Source organism: Hyaena hyaena, unplaced genomic scaffold (assembly GCF_003009895.1).
Source record: "Hyaena hyaena isolate Hyena2069 unplaced genomic scaffold, ASM300989v1 scaffold_219, whole genome shotgun sequence".
Taxonomy (NCBI): Eukaryota; Metazoa; Chordata; class Mammalia; order Carnivora; family Hyaenidae; genus Hyaena; species Hyaena hyaena.
This window is the reverse complement of record NW_024080850.1, coordinates 2,407,984-2,426,817: the sequence shown is the minus strand read 5'-3', so window position 1 is coordinate 2,426,817 and position 18,834 is coordinate 2,407,984. Positions and strand designations below refer to the sequence as shown.

General features: G+C 55.3%; 4 protein-coding genes across 5 annotated transcripts; 3 read left to right on the top strand and 1 right to left on the bottom strand.

Moving 5' to 3' along the window:
- The first annotated feature begins 1,820 nt into the window (after window positions 1-1,820).
- Window positions 1,821-3,774, top strand: CHCHD10 (coiled-coil-helix-coiled-coil-helix domain containing 10). Its single transcript, XM_039242927.1, has 4 exons — window positions 1,821-1,961; window positions 2,229-2,448; window positions 3,314-3,461; window positions 3,566-3,774. Exons 1-4 carry the CDS (start codon window positions 1,921-1,923, stop codon window positions 3,583-3,585), a joined length of 429 nt encoding a protein of 142 aa, XP_039098858.1. The 5' UTR covers window positions 1,821-1,920; the 3' UTR covers window positions 3,586-3,774.
- Window positions 3,775-4,184: 410 nt separating this feature from the next.
- On the bottom strand, window positions 4,185-6,340 carry CUNH22orf15 (chromosome unknown C22orf15 homolog). 2 transcript variants are annotated; one of them, XM_039242928.1, is made up of 5 exons: window positions 6,103-6,340; window positions 5,379-5,465; window positions 5,151-5,285; window positions 4,851-4,931; window positions 4,185-4,198 (listed from the first exon to the last, which is right to left on the bottom strand). In XM_039242928.1, exons 1-5 carry the CDS (start codon window positions 6,125-6,127, stop codon window positions 4,185-4,187), a joined length of 342 nt encoding a protein of 113 aa, XP_039098859.1. In that variant the 5' UTR covers window positions 6,128-6,340. The 2 variants fall into 2 exon arrangements, with proteins under 2 accessions (XP_039098859.1, XP_039098860.1); XM_039242929.1 differs by lacking the exon at window positions 4,185-4,198 and adding an exon at window positions 4,631-4,770 and having other exon boundaries at window positions 4,851-4,925; window positions 5,160-5,285.
- A 3,618-nt stretch (window positions 6,341-9,958) lies between these two features.
- On the top strand, window positions 9,959-11,090 carry VPREB3 (V-set pre-B cell surrogate light chain 3). The gene is made up of 2 exons (XM_039242815.1): window positions 9,959-10,007; window positions 10,786-11,090. The coding sequence occupies exons 1-2, from the start codon at window positions 9,959-9,961 to the stop codon at window positions 11,088-11,090; spliced, it is 354 nt and encodes a 117-aa protein (XP_039098746.1).
- A 1,856-nt stretch (window positions 11,091-12,946) lies between these two features.
- ZNF70 (zinc finger protein 70) lies at window positions 12,947-18,632 on the top strand. Its single transcript, XM_039242786.1, has 2 exons — window positions 12,947-12,999; window positions 15,613-18,632. The coding sequence occupies exon 2, from the start codon at window positions 15,692-15,694 to the stop codon at window positions 17,036-17,038; it is 1,347 nt and encodes a 448-aa protein (XP_039098717.1). The 5' UTR covers window positions 12,947-12,999; window positions 15,613-15,691; the 3' UTR covers window positions 17,039-18,632.
- The last annotated feature ends 202 nt before the right edge of the window (window positions 18,633-18,834 follow it).

The window sequence follows — 18,834 nt, the reverse complement described above, 5'->3', positions numbered from 1 at the left end:
GAGTTTCACTCCCCCTAGTCCCTACAGCCACCTTTGGAAGGGGCTTCCCTAGCTGGTCTCCCTGATGGCCTGACCTCTGACCTACTGCTGGCCTATGACAGGTGGTTGTCCCCAGGGCAAGTTCTCCCACCCCTTAGAGCCTTAGCTGACCCATCTGGAAGATGGCACAATAGCCTGTGTGAGACAAGGGATGAATGTCAGGGGAAACTGAGGCATAAGGAGGCAGCTAGCCAGTCCCCCAGCCTAGAATATATAGACAAGTTATAAATGGGAAAACGGAGGGCCCCAGAGCAGGCTTTCTCATACTGGCTTTCTCATCGAGGCAGGCAAGTGGGGGGGGGGGGCGTCAGGAAGGAGGGTGCTATCAGTAGACTGACGCAGGTAGGAGTCAGTGTCTGAGTGGGGGCACTGGTGGCCCAGAGACTAACACGCTCTACAAGGGTCCTAGCGGCCAGGCTCCTGAGACCTGAGAGAGGAGGTGAGCATCAAAGCAGAAGGTGATGTCCATATGCCGGAAGGGACCCTCCACTCGTGACCAGGCGCCTCACCATTTCACTAAGACAATCTGCTTGGTCGTGGGCAACCCCGCAGAGCCAAAACCCAGGCGGTGGCTCCCATCCTGGCAGGCACGGTCCTGAGAGGCTGCAAGGTGAGGCTGTGGGCACCCAGCCAGGGCCTAAGAAGGGAAGGAGGCCAAGAGGGAGAAGAGGCCATCAGGTTGGCTCAATCCCTCCCTCCAGGTCCCAGTCCAGGGAGCCCTCTAGACCTCCACAGAGACTCCTAGAGCGCTGGGGGGGTGGGGTTGGGGGGGGGAGACAAGGCAGCTGCTATCTTTGCTACCTGGAGTGGGAGCAATCTGTTTCTTTAAAGTGACTCACTTTTCCTTGGGGCAATTTCTTCCTCCCTGCAATCTCGGTGCCACAGCCCCCCCCCCCCCCCCAGTGGCACACTGGACAATGATAAGATAGGGTAAAGAAATTAAAGCTCTTCCCCGCCCAAGGGTCATAATATGAGTACTGCAAAATCACTCGGAAAAAAACATATAAACTTCAAGTTCCTGCAGGGCTGGGAAGCGTCCTAAATCCGCGCCTTGGCCCTTCCCTTGGCCTGGAACCAAAGTGATAAAATCTCAAGGCCACAGGATTCAAACCTGTGCCAACGCCTCTGGGCACCCAGCTCAGGGCCTTCGGAATAGGCATGCTGCTAGTATGTCGCTAAACACTGTCAGTGTCCGGCGCTGCATTCGTGATGCGGCACAGGGTGTCAAGCGGGGTGTTGGGCCGCATGGCGGGGAAACCACCCCGGGAAGGTGCCCAAGACTGGCCAGGGTTGCCGCGCATTTAGGCCCGGATGGAGTCTAAGAGGGGTTCCGGACGCCCCCTGGCGGAGGTTCTGGGGATGGGTCGCGCTGGGCTTTCCTTTGGGTATTTCTTCACTCTGCCCGCGACCCTGACAGCAAGTCGTAGTCAGTAAACCCAGTCCGTAGGAGGGGGACCAGAGCCTAGCCTTGCTGGATTCAAGCGGTCGCCACCCTGTCAAGTTCTCCCCTGGCGCTCAGACCCCAACCAACTCCACTCCCTGCGCTCCGCGGTAGTTTCTGAAAGGACTTGGTCCGTCGCCCCGCCGTAAGCCCTCGGCACCTTGCAGCATTGGTCCGTGTCCCCAGTGCCCACACAGCTCGGGCCAGACGCAGGGAGGAAGCAGGGTAACATTTCCAGCTAAGAAGGAGGTGATGCTAGGAGGGACAGGTCTCGGAGACCCGCGCGAAGGTGAGATGCCTGGCTACTCCCTCTGGGGGCGTGTCCCCTAAGCCCCGCCCCCTGGCACCCGCGGAGTTTATTGGTGCCGCATTCGTCCCCGAGACAGAACCGCTGCCACCTTGTCTCTGACTGCGTTTGACCGAGTCCCGCCGCCACCATCATGCCCCGGGGAAGCCGCAGCGCGGCCGCCCGGCCAGCCAGGTGTGAGCAGGACACGGGCCGGGTAGGGAGGGGGCTAGGGAAGGGCGGACACTCCCCCACAAGGACGTGATAGTGTGACCTTGGCGACTGCTGCGCCATCTTGGTGGGGGGAGGGGCGGGGTGCTGCAACCACATGTCTAAGACTGTGGTCGCCAACTCTCCAGGAGGAGGAAGAGGGGTTCGTGCCCGGGAGCCGAAGGCCCCTGGGGTCCCAGTTCCGGGGTCCGGCTGGGATTGACGCGACTCTCCCTCCCATCCCCCCCGCAGCCGCACCGCAGCTCCCTCCGTTCACCCGCCCGCGCACCCGCCGCCCTCTGCTGCTGCACCGGCCCCCACCCCGTCAGGCCAGCCAGGCCTGATGGCGCAGATGGCGTCCACGGCCGCTGGGGTGGCTGTGGGCTCGGCTGTGGGACACGTCGTGGGTAGCGCCCTGACCGGAGCCTTCAGCGGGGGTAGCTCAGAGCCTGCCCAGCCTGCCACTCAGCAGGTGAGCTGCGGGCTCAGGAGAAACTGAGGCCCACTTCTCTCAAGGCCACATAGTAAGGAACTGCTGGAATGTCCATAAAGGAGTGCCCTGGTGTGTTCCGAGCTGCCTCGGGCCCAGGACTTTTCCCAAGAAGGGTCTCATTCCTCACTCTGTTGTTGGCCTCCTGCCACTCACAGGCAGGCTCTCCTAGTCCCTTCCGCGCGAAGCCAAGGTCCCTCGACTCCAAGGGATCTACCAGCCCTTTAAAGATGGAAAAGCTAAAGTTCTTAGCGGTTCAGAGACTGGCCCAAGGTAACCCAACCCTAGGGGAGGGGAGGGATGTTGAAGTTCTGCGTCCCTGCTCTCCCTGTTCCCAGGTTCTGCCCTGTAGACCCTGCAGCCCAAGGGCAAAGGGTAGCCAGCGACTGTTTCCTGGTGACTTATCCCCTACTGGGTGCCCCACCAGTCCTGAGCCAAATGCAGCTTAGTGGCAGGGTCAGGGGTCATGAAGATCAGTGTGGCTGAGCCTGGCAGCTACTGGTACTTGTGGGGGTGGGGCTTATACTCCAACAGTACAAGCACCACACCATGCTTTTCCAGAGCCTTCTCTCACCTCTCAGGCCCTACTTGCCCAGGGAGCCCATATGAGGCAATTGGGAAATGCTATTGCCACCAGCACTAGCATCGGCTGAGTGGGTTTGACAGAGCTGTGGGTTCCTTCTCTTTCACAAATGGAATAGCTGAGTATAGACAGGGCAGGCTGCCAGGGATCCCAGGGGCACCTGCGCAGGGGGTGTGGGGAGGGGCAGGCAGCCCCCAGCTTTGGATCCCATTCTGGGTGCCAACCTGGAGCTGTGACATTGCTGCCTCCTGTGCCACACCCTAGGCCCCCACACGCACTGGCCCCCAGCCCCTGCCGTTGGGGCCCTGTGCCTACGAGATCAAGCAGTTCCTGGACTGCTCCACCACTCAGAGTGACCTGTCCTTATGTGAGGGTTTCAGTGAGGCCCTGAAGCAGTGCAAGTACAACCACGGTGAGTGAACAGCCCCTGATTCAGGCAGGAGTGGGAGAGAGGGGCGGTCCCTCTCCCTGCACCTGCAGGCTGACCTCGAGCCTGTGCCACCCCTCCCTCCGCAGGTCTGAGCTCACTGCCCTGAAGACACCGGTGTGGACGGGTGCAGATCCATGAGCCAACCCTACACTCACCTTCATCCCTTCACCGACAGCCATACCACTACATCAGGTGGTACCCATGTAGCTGGGGTTGGGAGTAAGGAGGGGGTTTCTCACCCCGCAGATGACCCGAGACGCAAATGTGCAATTAAAAGAGTTTATTTTAGACCACAGCCTGCTGTGTGCCCTCTCACTAACCTATCTGCTGGGGTGGGGTGGGGGGGGATGGATGGATGTCCAACTGTGGGGTGGAATGTTTCACTTTATGCTGACATCCTGGGTGCAGGAGGGGGAGGGGCCCTGTTGTAATTTGACGACCTTAAATAGTCCAAATAGTGGTGAGGCATTACCAGGGACCTCAAGGGCATCTGACTCTAGGTACTAGAATCCCTGGATAAGCCTGTTGTCTCCCCCTGTCAGGGTTGCTTGCCACCTTCACCCTCTGGATCCCCATCTCTGCACACACATCTTAACACCACCCCACCCCCCTTGGTGGCCTTATGTCCGGTCTGTGATCTTGCCCCTCTTGCTGATGCAACTTCGCAGTAATTCCAGGTTCTGCAAGAAGAATGCCACTGGGCTGCTATCTGTTTGGGCCTGATCGCACATGGCAGAGGTCATGCCAACCCCCTTGGATCTGAGTCCAGATCAGCCACTTGGCTGTGATATGCCAGGTCACAGGGTCTGCTGGAAGAGAAGCAGGCCCTTCAATCCCGGGGCAGACCTCGCTCTGTGCTGCCACCTTTCTTGAGTTCACCAGCTCTGCGTTGAGCACCTATTGTGTGCCGGGCCCTATTCGATATCTCTGGGGCACTGAGGATGTTCCTGCCCTTGGGCGTTTATATTCCAGTGGAGTGGTGCGGACCTCTCTTGGTGTGGTGTGTTCCAGCTTGTACGTACTTCTGCGTGCGTGTTTTGGTGGGGGTTGGGGTCTACCTCTCTGCACATATAAGTCTGTCCCTGGGACTTCTGAGTGTGAGCATCCCCCCAGGTGTCTATTACTCCTCCTTACCTGGCTCCTGGCCCCAGCTAGCGGGTCCTGGATGGCAGGGAGCCCTTCCTTCGTGGCCTTGAAAGAGGGCCCTGCTCCTGGTGATCACGCCGAGTGCTCGTGCGCCTCCTCTGGCCATCGCTTGTGGGTTGTAGGCCTGACAGGCAGCGAAGCTCCTCTGGAAGGCCCAGGAAGCCCTACCTATGGGGGCTGGGGAGAAGGTGCACCCTCCCCCTGGGGCTCTACCGTGAGACTCACCTGCAAGCTCTGGATACTGGTCATCCAGGTTCTCCAATAGGGACTCATAGCGGGTGGGGGCCCCATCCTCTCCCTCTGTGGAGGGAGGAAGACCAATTCCTGACTGGCCTGGTGGTTCCCACCTCCGCCTCTCACTCTAGACTTATTTGCTGGCCCTGTCTGGGCATCCCAACAAGGCATTCGATGCGAAGGGTCAAGGCTAGGTCCTGGCCAATGTTGGGGGCTGGCCTGGACCTTGGGTGGTCTCTGGACTGCTGCCCCCCTCACATCCCAACATAACTCCAAGGGGAAATCTTGGGCCCCACTTACTGATGATCTGCACAAGGACATAGGTCCCGCGCTCCTGCAGCAGGGAGCTGCCCATGGAAGGGGCCTCGGAAGCCCCCTCATCCAGGCTCACCAGGTGCCCATCCTCAGCCAGGAGGGCAATGGTCGCTGGGAGGGCAGGGAGGAAGGCAAGGCAGGGCTGGTACCTCTGCCTGGGCACCCTTGGTCCCTCCTCCCCAGCACCCCTCCATGCCCCCTCACCGTCTGGGGGCACCTGCCCCTTCTGCCTCAAGTGGGCAGTGAGGGTCACCAGGTTGCACCAAGTGTTCACCAGCTCCCAGCAGCCAGCTGTAGGGACAGGGCAGAGGTGAGTGAATGGGACCCTCTGTTTCTCCCAGTCTGGGACCATCTGTCTCCCTTCCATCTTTTCTCTAACCAGAGCAGGGAACAAGGCTCCAGGATTAAGACCATAACCTCTTTCATCCATTTCTTGAGATGTCAGTGACCAGGGCACACAGCTCATGCCTCCTGCACTGGGTGCCCCCCTCCCGCTCCAGCGCCTTCTCTACACAGGACTTCTCTCCAGCACCAGACCCCCCAGTCTCCTATCCCAGCCGCCCCCTGCCACCAGGAGTCTGGAAATCTGCAACCGTGGCTAGAGCTTTAGGTGCCTAATGTACCCTGAAGCTTGAAGACCACTGACCGATTTGGAGACGGTGTAATTTAACACCATACCCGTGGTGTTGTGGTGGGTGTTTTAGAGGAGCCCACCGGAATTTCCCATGACCTAGCCACCGGGGGTTCCCCTCAAGGGACTCCAAGCATTTGCTCTGCCTTCTCATAGAACTGTTTCCCTAACCCCCCCAGCCCCTTACCCAAGTTCACTCCCCTTCCTCACACTGCCTCCCCACTCTCCCCCGAGAAGAAAGCAAGCCTCTGAAAGTACTTTCCCTCTACCCGTCTTGGGACAGGGGACCTCACTTACCTCCAAACATCACTGTGATAAACATGGCTGCAGGGGAGAGGAGACAGATGTGGGGGTTTCGATCCCCTAACCTCCGACTTCCAGACTAAGGAAGTGTCTGGGGCTGAGATCTATTCTGGGTGGGGCCCTGCCAGGAAATGTGCATCTGTGTTTGGGGATGGGTGGGTCCAGGCTTAAGTTCTTGCTTGGCCACCCTTAGAGCAGGGCTCCACCAGCCTCGAGGGGTCCCTGCAGCTAGTTCAGGACGCTCGGCCTCCTCTTCCTCCCGCTTGCTGGGTCAGAGCAGCCAGAGAGTAGACTGAGGCCCTCCCAGCTTCCAATCTGGTCTCCATGGCAGTGGGAGTTACCAGATTGTCTAGGCAGGAAATGCCTTCCCTGCAGTATCCTGGTAACAGGATCTGGGGCTAGAGTATGGGCACTCCCTAAAGCTTGGCTAGAGTGGGGGCTTGAGCCTTGTGGTCTGCGGATGGCCCCAGACCACATCTCCCCACCAGTACAGACAGAGCTCCCAGGCTGCATGTGGGAGAGGTTCCTGGATCCGGGGCCCTGTCCTGGGGAAAACCCCCAACTATGAGCTGGTGGGGCTGCAGCCATGGCCAAAACCTGGCAGCCTCACCAAACCTTGCTTTTCCCTACCTTCTCAAGGCCCTCTTCCCTGTGCTCGCTGTCTTTCTTCTCCCTCTCTGCCTTCCTCTGCACCTCCAGCCTCCCCTCTCTCTCCTTCTATCCTTGTTTCTCTCCTTGTTCCATCAAGTTTATTGAGATATGGTTTACATACAGTAAAATTCACCCTAAGTGATAAAAATCTGACAAATCTCATAGGTCCGTCACCACAGTGGGGAGGCCGATCATTTCCCTCACCCCTCAAAATTCCTTCATGCCCCTTTGTAGTCCCAATGCTGGCGCCTGGCAGCCACTGCCCTGTGTTCTGCCCCTGCCTTTTCCAGAATTGTGTAAAACAAATCACACAGCACGGGGCCTTTTGAGTCTGGCTTCTTTCACTTAGCATGAGATTCACTCAGGGCATATCAATGGCTCATTCCTTCTTACCGCTGAGGAGGGTCCCATTGTCTGGATGTGCCACTGTTTGTTGTTGATCCATTCACCTCTGTGTGGATTGTTTCCAGTTTTGTGCCATTATGAATTAAGCCAGTATAGACATTGGCAGACATGTTTTTGTGTGTCTGTCTCTCCCTCCGTGCCCATCCTTTCTTTAACTTTTTCTCTCCCTTTCTCTGTCTTCTTTCCTTCTTCCCCCCAGCGCCTTTCCCTCTGTCTCTGTTTCTGTCTCCTGCCCCCTCTCCATGAGCCTCTATCAGACAGACCCCTTCAGCCAGGGTGCCAGGTGGGTGCCTAGAGCAGGCTCCCCCCCTTGGCCAGTTCCCTTTTCCCCAAGGTTTTAGAAATGCCTTCCCTGCCAACCTCCCATAGTGATTAGGCTGTTTGTCCTGCCCTCTGGACCACTGAGGCAAGAGGGAGACGGGATCCCCCATGCAGCTCGCCCAGCACCACACTCAGCTCCGTGCTTCCACCTGTAGAAAGCGGGTTAAGAACATGACTCAGCAGAGTCCTTGGGAGGATTAAATGTGGTAACACTTTATTTATTTGTTTGTTTATTTAGTAGTCTCCACGCCCAATGCAGGGTTTGAACTCACAACCCTGAGGTCAAGAGTCTCATGATCTACCAACTGAGCCAGCCAGGCAACCCTTAAACATACTACCTTGGTCTCAGCATGTAGAAAGCACTCATTCAGTACTGTAGAAACAGCTCGTGTTTCCCCCCCAGTTATTTAAACACAGGACACTTTCTTCTCGGGACACCACTGTCTCTGAGGACCTGTGTCCTGCAGAACACAGCTCAGGAGTGGCTGCAACCAGATTCCAGAATGGCCACTCTGAGCCCGGGAGCCTCAGTTCCAACAATAATCATCATGGTTTTCCCAAGGGCTCGTCTTCAGTGCTGCCAAGGAGGGATCTTTGATCTTGAGTGTTTCGGGGATGCCCCAAGGAGGTGTTAGGAATGGGATGGGACCCATTGGAAGTAGGCTTTATAACCTCCCCCAAGGGAGCTCTCTAGGCTTTGAGTTAATGAGGGCGTACTGTTCTGATTACTTTTATTATTTAAGTATGGTAAGGCCAGCAGACCAGGAGTTTGCCATTGAGAAGACAGTTTGTTCCCTGTAGATCTCTAAAGGAGGGGGCGTGTTGCACCACAGGGGGACACATGGAGAAACACTCAGTAAGTCAGCAGGCAGAGGGAGAGGGGGAGCCTTTACTGGTGGTTTCTGAGGGTAAGAACAACGAGGAAGGGTAAGCAGGCTCCAGATTGGCTGGTTTGAATAATTTCAGGGCTCTGGGGCATAGAGACTTTCCCTGGATGTCAGGTACCTGGCCCTGGATGACTAAGCCAATATGATAATGGCCCACAGAGCTCTCAATTGGTTTGCATCTGATATGTGCCTGCACTATTTCTAGGAACTGGCTAGCCCTGGGAGGGTCAGTCAGTCCCTCCAAGGTCAGCAAGGCCCCAAATATCAAAGCACCAGAACACAGAAAATGCAAAGGCATGATCAATACACGCACTGTCCCTGGCACTGAGCAAATAAATCCCATCTGCTTCTTCACAACCCTTTAGGCTTGCACTATGTTCACCTTCATTTTCCAAATAAGGAAACGGAGCCACGGAGAGGGCAAGGAACTTGGCTGAAGTCATGAAGTTCAGAAGAAGAGGTTCTGAGATTCAAGTTTGAATCCCAGCTTGGGAAGTCAGCTCCTCTCTGTCTGGCAAATTAAAGGAACTGACCATGTCAAGCTCTGGTGAGGGTGTCCCTGGAAATCTCCTACCTGTTGGTGGCAGTGCAGATCGATACAACCATGTTGGGAACACTTGTGGTATCTACTGAAGCAAGTTCCCTATTGCCCGGCAACTCCAGCCCCAGGTGTCTACCAGAAGAAATGAGAACACGGGTGCACCAAAGACAATAAGGATGTTCACAGCAGTTTTAGTTGCAATAAAGACTGGAAAGCATCCAAATGAATAAACTGTGAAAACATTAGGTGGTTTACCTGCCTTATGGATTACATCCAACTATGAGAATGAATTAAACATTGCTGCACATATATGGATGACTCTCATAGTGCTGAACAGAAGAGGTAGGAGCAAAAGGAACTCACTATTGTTCCACTTATAGTTGGCATTCTAGAGCAAGCAAAATTGATCTAAGTGATTGAAGTCAGAATGATGGTTATTCTTGGGGTTAGAGGTTATTATTGATGGGAAGGCACATGAGGGAGTCTTCTGGGGAGATAGAAATGTTCTAAATCTTCATCTGGGTAGAGGTTGCAGGGGTAGGTGTGTGTGTGTGTTTATGTGTGTGTGTATATATATGTATATGCACATACATGTGTATATACACATACATGTATGTATATGTGTATATATGTATGTGTATATATACACATACACACATGTATACAATGCATATATGTGTATATACATACGCACATACATGTATATAGATAGATAGATAGATAGTCATCAAGCCATACACTTAAAATGTGTGAACTTTACCCTCGTGAGTTACACCTCAATAAAAAAGCATCTACCTGCTATAACTGCGTGTGTGGATTTCCAGGTTCCTCTTCTCAAAAGTCCCTGTGGGTCAGGACCCCAAAGACGTCTGGGAAGATAGGGTCGGCTGTTGGGCCCCAGCTACTATACCCCTACATCCCCACCCCCAGTCAATGGGCTGATTTGCATGCCTTGTCATGGTCCAGAGGCTTCCCCTGCCCGTGCTCTGAAGCACTTGGAGCACTCCCAACAGAACGACGCCTGTCTACCTCCCTGTCTCTGGCCATGGCTTGCTGGCATCTGGCCCTTCTTCTGACTGGGGCCCTCCTGTCAGGTGAGCTCCTCCTAAGCCTGGCTCACCTGGGGTAGGGTGGGGTGGAACTGGCTCCAGAAGGCCCCTGCAGGGAAGCAAATCAATGTGGGCAGTGGGAGGGTTCTAGAAGAGGCATTAAGATGGAGGGGAGAACTGGCTATAGATGGCTCTGCCCTAGACCTGGGGCAAGTCATATGTCCATGTGGGCCTCAGTTTCCCCATTTGTGAATGACGAGATTGTTAGGATTCCTTTGGATTCAGATTCTTTAGAGTCTCAGAAGAGATTGGAAGTGGCCAGTCACCTTTTTGTTTTTCACATGGAAAGCTACCCCACAGGGCCTCAGGGACAACCTATCCTTGAGACCTTTTCCAGCAGCCAGTTGTCTGAGGCTGAGTTGATGGGTGAGATAGCCCAGGAGGCTTCTTAGTGGTGGTTAATCTGTAGCCAGGGTTTGGAAGAGCCGGTGTGACTGAGGGGTAGAGGTCTGCAGGGCAAGGAATGGGGGTGGGGAGCAGAAGGACCCAGAGGCCACCAGTCCCACCTCTGAACTCTAGGCACTCAACTGAACACATATCCTTGGGAACATAGCACCAATGAGGACTTAAGGGTCACCAACTCTATGCCCCATCCAACCTCGATTCCATGGCACTGGGCTACGAGCCTTTTGGGAGTCAGAGTCTCCTTGGAGTGTGACCAAGCCTTTACAGGGCCGGGACAGGAAAAAAGGAGCCCATGTCAGAACTGGGCCCATAGGTCTCTCTCTCTTTCTCTCTCACTCTCTCTCAGTCTTCCAACCAGGCTTGGCCCAGCCAGAAGCACTGCTGGTCTTCCCAGGCCAAGTGGCCCAATTCTCCTGCATACTCAGCCCCCGCCATGCCATCATCGGGGAGTATGGCGTGTCATGGTATCAGCAACGGGCAGGCAGTGCCCCCCGACACCTCCTCTACTACCGCTCAGAGAAGGACTACCACCGGCACCCCGAGATCCCTGACCGCTTCTCAGCAACTGCGGACGCCGCCCACAATGCCTGCATCCTGACCATCAGCCCTGTACAGCCTGAGGATGAGGCAGATTATTACTGCTCTGTGGCTTACATATCCTAGGGGTGGAGCGCGGGATGAGTGCCTCTTGTCTGCCTCTCACTTCTGCACCCTGACCTTGGGCCCCTCTCTTTCTCTGAAACTTGGTTTTCCTTCTCTGTAAGATGGGTTGGTAATATTAAATGTGAACAATAACTATTCTAGGGCCATGAGATCCCTGCTGAAAAAGTGACTGGGAGTGTGGGGGTAGGGATTCAGGGGATTGTTACAAAAGAGGAAGCACCTGAGACCCTTGAGGCAGTCCCAGCCTCTCCCCTGGCCCCCAGGGGGCTCAGACTGGTGGCCTGGGCTTCCTGTGACCTGAGGAACTGGAGACAGAGAAAAAGGAACCAGTTCTTGCTGCTCCCAGTTCCACATGGCTGGTTGTGGGCCAATGCGCAAGCGGTGGCTGGACTGGGTTCTCATGGAGCCCAGGCTGCTAGCTTGGAGGGCAGAGGGGAGCTCCTGCCTACTCCCTGACCGATGTGGGGGTGCGGGGGGACTCAGAGGCACCCATGCACCAGGGCGGACGGTACTGAACACAGGTGGGCAGCATCTCTTCTGTCAGGAACTTGTGTTCTACTGGTCTCCAGTGATACGGCTCTGCCCGGCTCCCCACCTCCAGGCTCTCCCACAGGCAGGGACGGCCTTACCTGAGCAATTGGGCCCAACGGGGAGCACTGGGTAGAGGGACAATCCTTATCAGGAGCAGCTGGGTGTGGGTTGGTGGGGTGGGGTTCAGGCACATACTCCTCTGCTATCCTGGGTCCCCTAACAGGCGCCTTACATCCCCTAACAGGTCATTCATCCCTCAGATGCACTGGAGTTGGCGGTCTCCAGGGAACAAAGAGGGTCCCGCCTACACTCCCAGCCGTCTCATGGGCCCTTACTGGGCCACTTCTCCATATCTCAGTCTCTGTTGGTACCGTCTGAGCAATCAATACCAAGGTTACCCAGGGAGGGTGAATCAAACAGGACCCCTGGGCCTGTGCGAGGTGACAAGCTCCATAGCTCGGGAAACACCTTCCCTTCTGCGGAAGACCCCAGCCGCCCCAGTGTCCTCCGGCTTGCCCCCACCCCCAGGGCAAGTGCAGTGGGAACTCGGCCGCCAGCCTGTGGCTCTTGGCCGGCTCGCCCCTCCCGGTCTCAGTTTCTTCTTCTGCACTCCCACCAACGCCTGTCCAGCTGTTTTCCCCACGACGAGGATGAGCTTTGGGAACGGTCCCGGGACCAGTCCCAGACCTTGTGTCCGGAGCCAGAGCCTCTACCCGCGAACTACTGGCGCGGTGGGACCACCGAGACGCGGGGACCTCCGCGCGGCCTAGAGCGGTCCCGGAAGTGCCCGCGGGCGGGGGGCGGGGCTCCGGGCGCTCGGGACGCCGCGGGCTCCGCGTCAGCAGCAGCCGCGGAGCAAGGCTGGGTCGGCCGCGGGTTGGAGCAGCTCAGGTGCGGCCCCGCCCCGCCTGCCCGCGGCCCCGCCCCGGCCCAGGTGAGCGGCCCCGCCCCGGCCCAGGTGAGTGGCTCCGCGTCAGCCAGTGTGACCACCTGTCCCTCTGGTGGCCCCGGGTGTGGGCGTCCCCCATCGGCGGGAAGCATGTAGGGGCTCCAGAATCGTGCGTGTCCGCGGCCGCTCGCGGGCCTCAAACCAGAGAACCCTGACCCGTCCGAGTGTCTCCCGGGTGCCCAGGCCCTGGGGCCTCCTCGAAGCATAGGATGATCGATGCAGGAGGAGCCGAGGAAGGTCCCGAGAGAGGTGGGAAGATGGGGTCCCAGACCTTTGGATCTTTGGCCCAAAAATATTTAAAACATTGTTGAGGAGAGTTAAAGGATTGCCAACTTTCTAAACAGAGTGGAGACTTCAGCGTGTAGGTGGTCCGTAATGGGAATGGAAAACCCCTCAGGAGGGAACTTTGGAAACACCAGGATTTAACAGGTGGGTGGAGGAAGAGTTGCAATCACAGATACCCAAGAAAAAAGAATCAGAAAGCAAGAAAACTGGGGGGTGGGGGTGGGGGGAAACTTTCAGAAATGAAGGGAATAAAGCCGGGGGTGGGATTGGGGCGGGGGGGTTCAAAACCTTGAGGTGTTCAGAGAGACAGTGGGTTTAATGAAGGGGCGGGCCCGTATTGTCACATCTCCCAAGTTTTCAAGAGAAAGCCTGAAACTCATGGACTTTTCAGTATTGGCAGCGAAGTCAAACAAAAAGGGAAAGTTCAACTCTCTGCAGGCCAAACAAAACGTGTCTGTGGCAGGATCCCCAGGCTGCCAATTTGCAACTTCTGAAATGAAGGGTTTTGAGAAGGGAGCTATTGGTGAGCACTGCCAAAAGGGGTGGGGAAGTGAAGTCTGGGAAGAGAGAGATTGGCAATAAAGAGGTCATTGGATGCGAGAGCTGAGGACGCTGAAGACCCAGCCGAAACTGGAAACTTGAAATTTGTCTCTGTGCAGTACACAGTACACATCCGTATGATTTTCTTTGGCAACATTTAACATCTTAGGAGGACTTGAGGGAGGAAGTTGGTAGTTGGCAGCTGGTTACAGCCAGGCAAGGAAGTGAGGAACGTGATGCTGGTCAGAGTCCATAGTTAGATCCATGATAGACAGAGTCTGAGCTCGGCAGGGAAGGGTGGGCTAGAAGAGAGAACCAGAGAGAAATCGGTGGATTGTTAGACCTGATGAGATCGACTCAGAGAGCCTGAAGGACTGGAGATTACGGTTCCTAAAGAGGGGTGGGGGGAGGGGAGTTAAATGGTCAAAGAATCTTTGAGAAGCCTTCAGTTCTGTGCGTCATTTCACACCTGGCCTTTTTACCGCCTGGAAAATTCATTAAAAAAAAAAACAACCCAAAAAACATTTCCAAATAGAAACAAGTTCCATCGTGACTATGTTGATTAATTTAGTGTGTCTTTTGAGCAGCTCACTCTCCATGCTTCAGTGCACTGTTAATAGTACCTGGGTATAGAGTTGTGAGGGTTAAGTGCAAATGTGCCTGTAGAAGTTCTAGTAGTGCCTAGCACATAGTAGATGCTCAGTAAACAAGAGCTGTTGTGGCACCTGGGGAGTTTCCCTTCAGCTTGCACAGCTATTTCAGAGTGGGAGCCTGAGGCCACCATAGTTGGATGAGGGGCCGGATGGAAACAACTCCTGTCAACTGGAGCAGTTGTTTTTGTCTTTTCTTTATTTGTATCTCCCAATTTATTTGAATAAAGAATTTTTTGCTCCCTTCCCCCCACCAAAGTGTGGCCATCAGTCCTAGCACAAAAACAGATGGCTTTTCCTCCATTCAGTCATGTATTTATTCAACAAATGTGTGTGGAGCTTATCCTGTTGTGCTGGGGGGCTGGGGACTCCAAAACGCAAGAGCACAGTACCTTGCCCCCAGGGAGCTCTCAGGCAGTGGTGGCGAAGAGTCCTGATGGCAGATGTTTGCTGTCCAGGGCCGTGGGCACTGTGACGGTCGTGTGCACCGAGCTCCCCGGGTCACTCGGGGGGTGTGCTGAGATTGTGAGAGTTGTAGGATGCAGAAGAGGCGACATTTGAACTGAGTCTGGGAAGATGAGCTAGTGGCAATCTGAGAAGGGAACAGGATCTGTTAGGAGGAGGAAGCAGCAATTAAGGGTGTGTGGAAGGGGAGGCTGGGGATGGGGCTGGAAGCGCCGGGCCGGGTATGAGGGCTTTGTGAAGGATCTGAGCTGCTGCAAGATCCCGAGACAGACGATCAGGCTTCTTTTGGGGTATTTGACACTGGTGTCAATGTAGAGAACTACAAGAGAGAGGAGTAGAAGCTGGAAGTAGGTGGTCAGTATTGAAATACTCCTGGGGAATTGCACTGAGGCCTGAGCTGCGGCCTGACAGGCAGAGACCTCTTAATAAAGCCCCAGGAAATGGACAGACTAGACATATGGAGTGAGAGAGGGAGCAGGTCTAGGCTAACTCCTAGGGTTGTGGCTTAGGCTCCTGGCTGGAGGGAGTGCAGCCAACTTAGTGTAGGAGGGAAGTTTGTGCTCTTTCTCAAAACCCCCCACCCCAACATCCTCCAGTAGCCAGAATCTTGCCCCTTTTCCACAGGGGCTTCACTTCCTACTCTAGTTCACCTTTCAGAACAACCTCAGTCTTTAGATTCTAGACACTACTGCGTGGCACTTGATTCTGTCTGTCTTTTTTGTAGGTTTTTTTCCTTAATGTTTTATTTATTTATTTATTTTTTGAGAGAGAGTGTGAGTGGGGGAGGGGCAGAGAGAGATGGGGACAGAGGATCCAAAGCAGGCTCTGTGCTGACAGCAGAGAACCCGATGTGGGCCTCTAACTCACAAAACTGTGAGATCATGATCTGAGCCGAAGTTGGATGCTCAACGACTGAGCCACTCAAGCGCTCCTTTGGTTGTTTCCGATCACCCTGTTCTCTAATTCCGTGGGGCTCATCTCAAGGGCAGGATCCTATCTTCTGCTTATTTGGTTATGTCCACCGTAGAGTACGACACAGGAAGGAGGCACTTACTAGGTGCTTGCTTTGCAGTCTTGACAATGTCCCTTGGATTCTTTTCAGGTCGCGAGAACAGTAAGCATGTCCTTAAGAAGACCATCTTTCAAGAAATACAGTCACTGGGGGTGATACTCAATTCACAATGGAGGTTTCCCCAGCAGCGAAGCTTGGTGAGACCTTTGTGTTTGAGGACAGGTTAGAGATGCAGCAAGAGCTCTTCCCAGAGGAGGACCTGGGGGACCCTTTTCTTCAGGAAAGAGGCTTAGAGCAAATGGCTGTCATTTATAAGGAGATCCCTCTCGGCGAGCAAGACGAGGACCATGACGATTATGAGGGCAACTTCAGCCTGTGCTCAAGCCCCGTTCAGCATCAGAGTACCCCGCTGGCACACAGACCCCAGGACGATGACCTCTTTGGCCAAACCTTCCTCCAGAAATCAGACCTTAGCATGTGTCAGATAATCCACGGCGGAGAAGAACCCGGTAGACACGATTGTGAGAAGACGAGCAGGGCGCACGCAGGACCCAACGAACCTCACAAAGCCGCGGCGCCGGCAAAACCCTACGCGTGTCGGGAATGCGGGAAGGCCTTCAGCCAGAGCTCGCACCTTCTCCGGCACCTGGTGATTCACACCGGGGAGAAGCCCTACGAGTGCTGCGAGTGCGGGAAGGCCTTCAGCCAGAGCTCGCACCTTCTCAGACATCAGATAATCCACACCGGGGAGAAGCCCTACGAATGCCGGGAATGCGGAAAAGCCTTTCGCCAGAGTTCGGCCCTCACGCAACACCAGAAAACCCACACCGGGAAGAGACCGTACGAGTGCAGGGAATGTGGGAAGGATTTCAGCCGGAGCTCAAGCCTCCGAAAACACGAGCGCATTCACACGGGCGAGAAACCCTATCAGTGTAAGGAATGCGGGAAATCCTTCAACCAGAGTTCCGGCCTGAGCCAGCACCGCAAAATCCACACCCTGAAGAAGCCTCACGAGTGCGAGCTCTGCGGGAAAGCCTTCTGTCACAGGTCCCACCTCATTCGGCACCAGCGGATCCACACGGGGAAGAAACCTTACAAATGCGAAGAGTGTGGGAAGGCCTTCAGCCAGAGCTCCAACCTCATCGAGCATCGGAAGACGCACACTGGCGAGAAACCCTACAAATGCCATAAGTGTGGGAAGGCCTTCAGCCAGAGCTCGTCGCTCATCGAGCACCAGCGCATCCACACCGGGGAGAAGCCCTATGAGTGCGGCCAGTGCGGGAAGGCCTTCTGCCACAGCTCGGCACTCATTCAACACCAGAGAATCCACACAGGGAAGAAACCCTACGCGTGCAACGAGTGCGGCAAAGCCTTCCGGCACAGGTCAGCCCTGATCGAGCACTATAAAACCCACACCAGGGAGAAGCCCTATGAGTGTAACAAATGTGGCAAGTCCTTCAGGGGAAGCTCGCACCTTATTCGGCATCAGAAAATCCACGCTGGGGAGAAGCTCTAGAAAGAGGAGCTCATACCAAAGCTTGAAACCCTTTCCTGGATGGAGCCCACACCCCATCGCTTTGTCTGTGAGACCCCACCCCCCTCCCTGATCCCAGGGCCAAAAAGAAACGTGTCAACCTAGGTGCTCCTGGCCACCCACGCTAGCAGCAAGGGCCCCTCTCGCAGGGGCCAGACACCCCACGCCCGGCAGATTTGCTGAGCGGAAGGGAGGGTGGACTCACAGGACGGCCGCTGACATGGAGGCGTGCCAAAAAAGAGAGCTGGCCTTGGGCTGTTCATATTTGACTCCCAAGCCCAGAAGACCGAGTTTTTCCATCTCTTCCCCTTTGCCAAAATCTCGAAGAATAAACGCCAGAGGGAGAAAGTTGAGTTAAACACACAAGAATGTCAGGTGAACTCTTTTAACATCAGGCTGCAGTCTGGCACTTTTAGAAGACAGAACTCTGCTCATAGTCCAAATCAGCTGAAGAAAGATGAATCCCAAAGTAGATACATTAGCAGCAAAATGGAATCTTGCATCTGGCTTGGGCATTGGTGGGGACAACCGAAACAGGCTACAGAAAAGGGAGGCTCTGGAAGGATTCGTTCTGGGGTTGAGGGAGAGGGTGGCAAGCCCCTGGCGTGGTCTTTTAATCTATATTCTGGGTTAGAGTGAGGTTGGTCTCTGGCAGGTGGCTCTTTCACAAGAGGGTCGAGGTTTCCTCCCATGGGCCACAGGACGTTTGACACTGCCTCAGACTCCGCCTCGCACAAGGCATTAATGCCCTCCGGTGATAATGCCCCCACAAGACCCAGGGCTCCCAAGACCATGGTGTGCCTTGGTTGTCAGCAGCGCCCGTTTCTGGTCTGGTGGCTCTGTGGCCACCTCTCTGCCCTCCAGTGCTGGGGGTCTTAGGAAGTGGGGTAATTCATTCAGAGGTCCCAGTTCTGTCCTTCCCACTCCAGTGGCCTTGAGGAGGCTCCAAAGCTCAGTTTTTCTCTCTGTGAGATGGAGATGGTGGCACAAAGCCATGTACCTCTGAGGGTATAAAGCTCCTGTTCAGAACGAAACCACCCGTGAAAGTGCTTTGGCAACTGGCAGTGGAAGGTAGAGACCCAGAGCGACCCTTGTCCCACACAGAGATTGGAAAGGCAAGCCTGTCTATTTCCCAGGTGTCCAGGCTCACAGCAGGCCCTCTCATTAAACCAGGGTTTAGGCTTTCCTTTACTCCCTCCAGCCCCGCACCCTGGGCTGCGGATGCCACGTTCCAGACGGGGACCCTTCCCATCCTGAACCTACCCCTAGCAGCAGTGTGGTCCGTGTGGCCTGCGCCCCCATGCAGGTCCTCTCCCTGGTGATTGCTCCAAAAGTACCATCGCCTCTGTCCTGCCAAGACCAATTCAGTTGGCATACCCAGAGGAGGGGCTCAGACAGTGGTGTGCTTTTAAAGCTCCCCAGGCGATTAGAACATTACAGCCCGGGTGTGAGCCCTGTGCTGGGCATCCGTGCAACCCCAGCATCTCCCAAATGTCAGGCCTGCTTGCCGTGAGCAGAGCTTGAAAATGGCTGTTCTGTCTCAGTCCCCATGCCTCCCCGCCCCCCCCCCCCCGCCCCAAACGAGCTCAGGCAGTGCCATGTCTGGCTAGTTGGTAAGTGTTTGTCCCAGGTCCTCAGGCCTTCAAGTGGCCACTGACATCTCTTTGGTACTGCCTTCCCCCTTCCCTTTAGAGACAGTCTGAGCTATTTTGAAGTTTTCCGAAAGTTGATGGCTGGAATCCCATAACCCCGTCATGGTAACGCTGCCTATTTCAGCT

Excerpts from the sequence above, each read along its gene's own strand:
- CHCHD10 (XM_039242927.1), top strand. The coding sequence starts at position 1,921 with ATGCCCCGGGGAAGCCGCAGCGCGGCCGCCCGGCCAGCCAG. Across the intron at positions 2,449-3,313 it reads CCCAGCCTGCCACTCAGCAG|GCCCCCACACGCACTGGCCC; the intron begins GTGAGCTGCGGG and ends GCCACACCCTAG. Across the intron at positions 3,462-3,565 it reads GCAGTGCAAGTACAACCACG|GTCTGAGCTCACTGCCCTGA; the intron begins GTGAGTGAACAG and ends CTCCCTCCGCAG.
- CUNH22orf15 (XM_039242929.1), bottom strand. The coding sequence starts at position 6,127 with ATGTTTATCACAGTGATGTTTGGAG. Across the intron at positions 5,466-6,102 it reads TATCACAGTGATGTTTGGAG|CTGGCTGCTGGGAGCTGGTG; the intron begins GTAAGTGAGGTC and ends CTGTCCCTACAG. Across the intron at positions 4,926-5,159 it reads TGTCCTTGTGCAGATCATCA|AGGGAGAGGATGGGGCCCCC; the intron begins GTAAGTGGGGCC and ends CTCCCTCCACAG.
- VPREB3 (XM_039242815.1), top strand. The coding sequence starts at position 9,959 with ATGGCTTGCTGGCATCTGGCCCTTCTTCTGACTGGGGCCCTCCTGTCA. Across the intron at positions 10,008-10,785 it reads GACTGGGGCCCTCCTGTCAG|GCTTGGCCCAGCCAGAAGCA; the intron begins GTGAGCTCCTCC and ends TCTTCCAACCAG.
- ZNF70 (XM_039242786.1), top strand. The coding sequence starts at position 15,692 with ATGGAGGTTTCCCCAGCAGCGAAGCTTGGTGAGACCTTTGTGTTTGAG.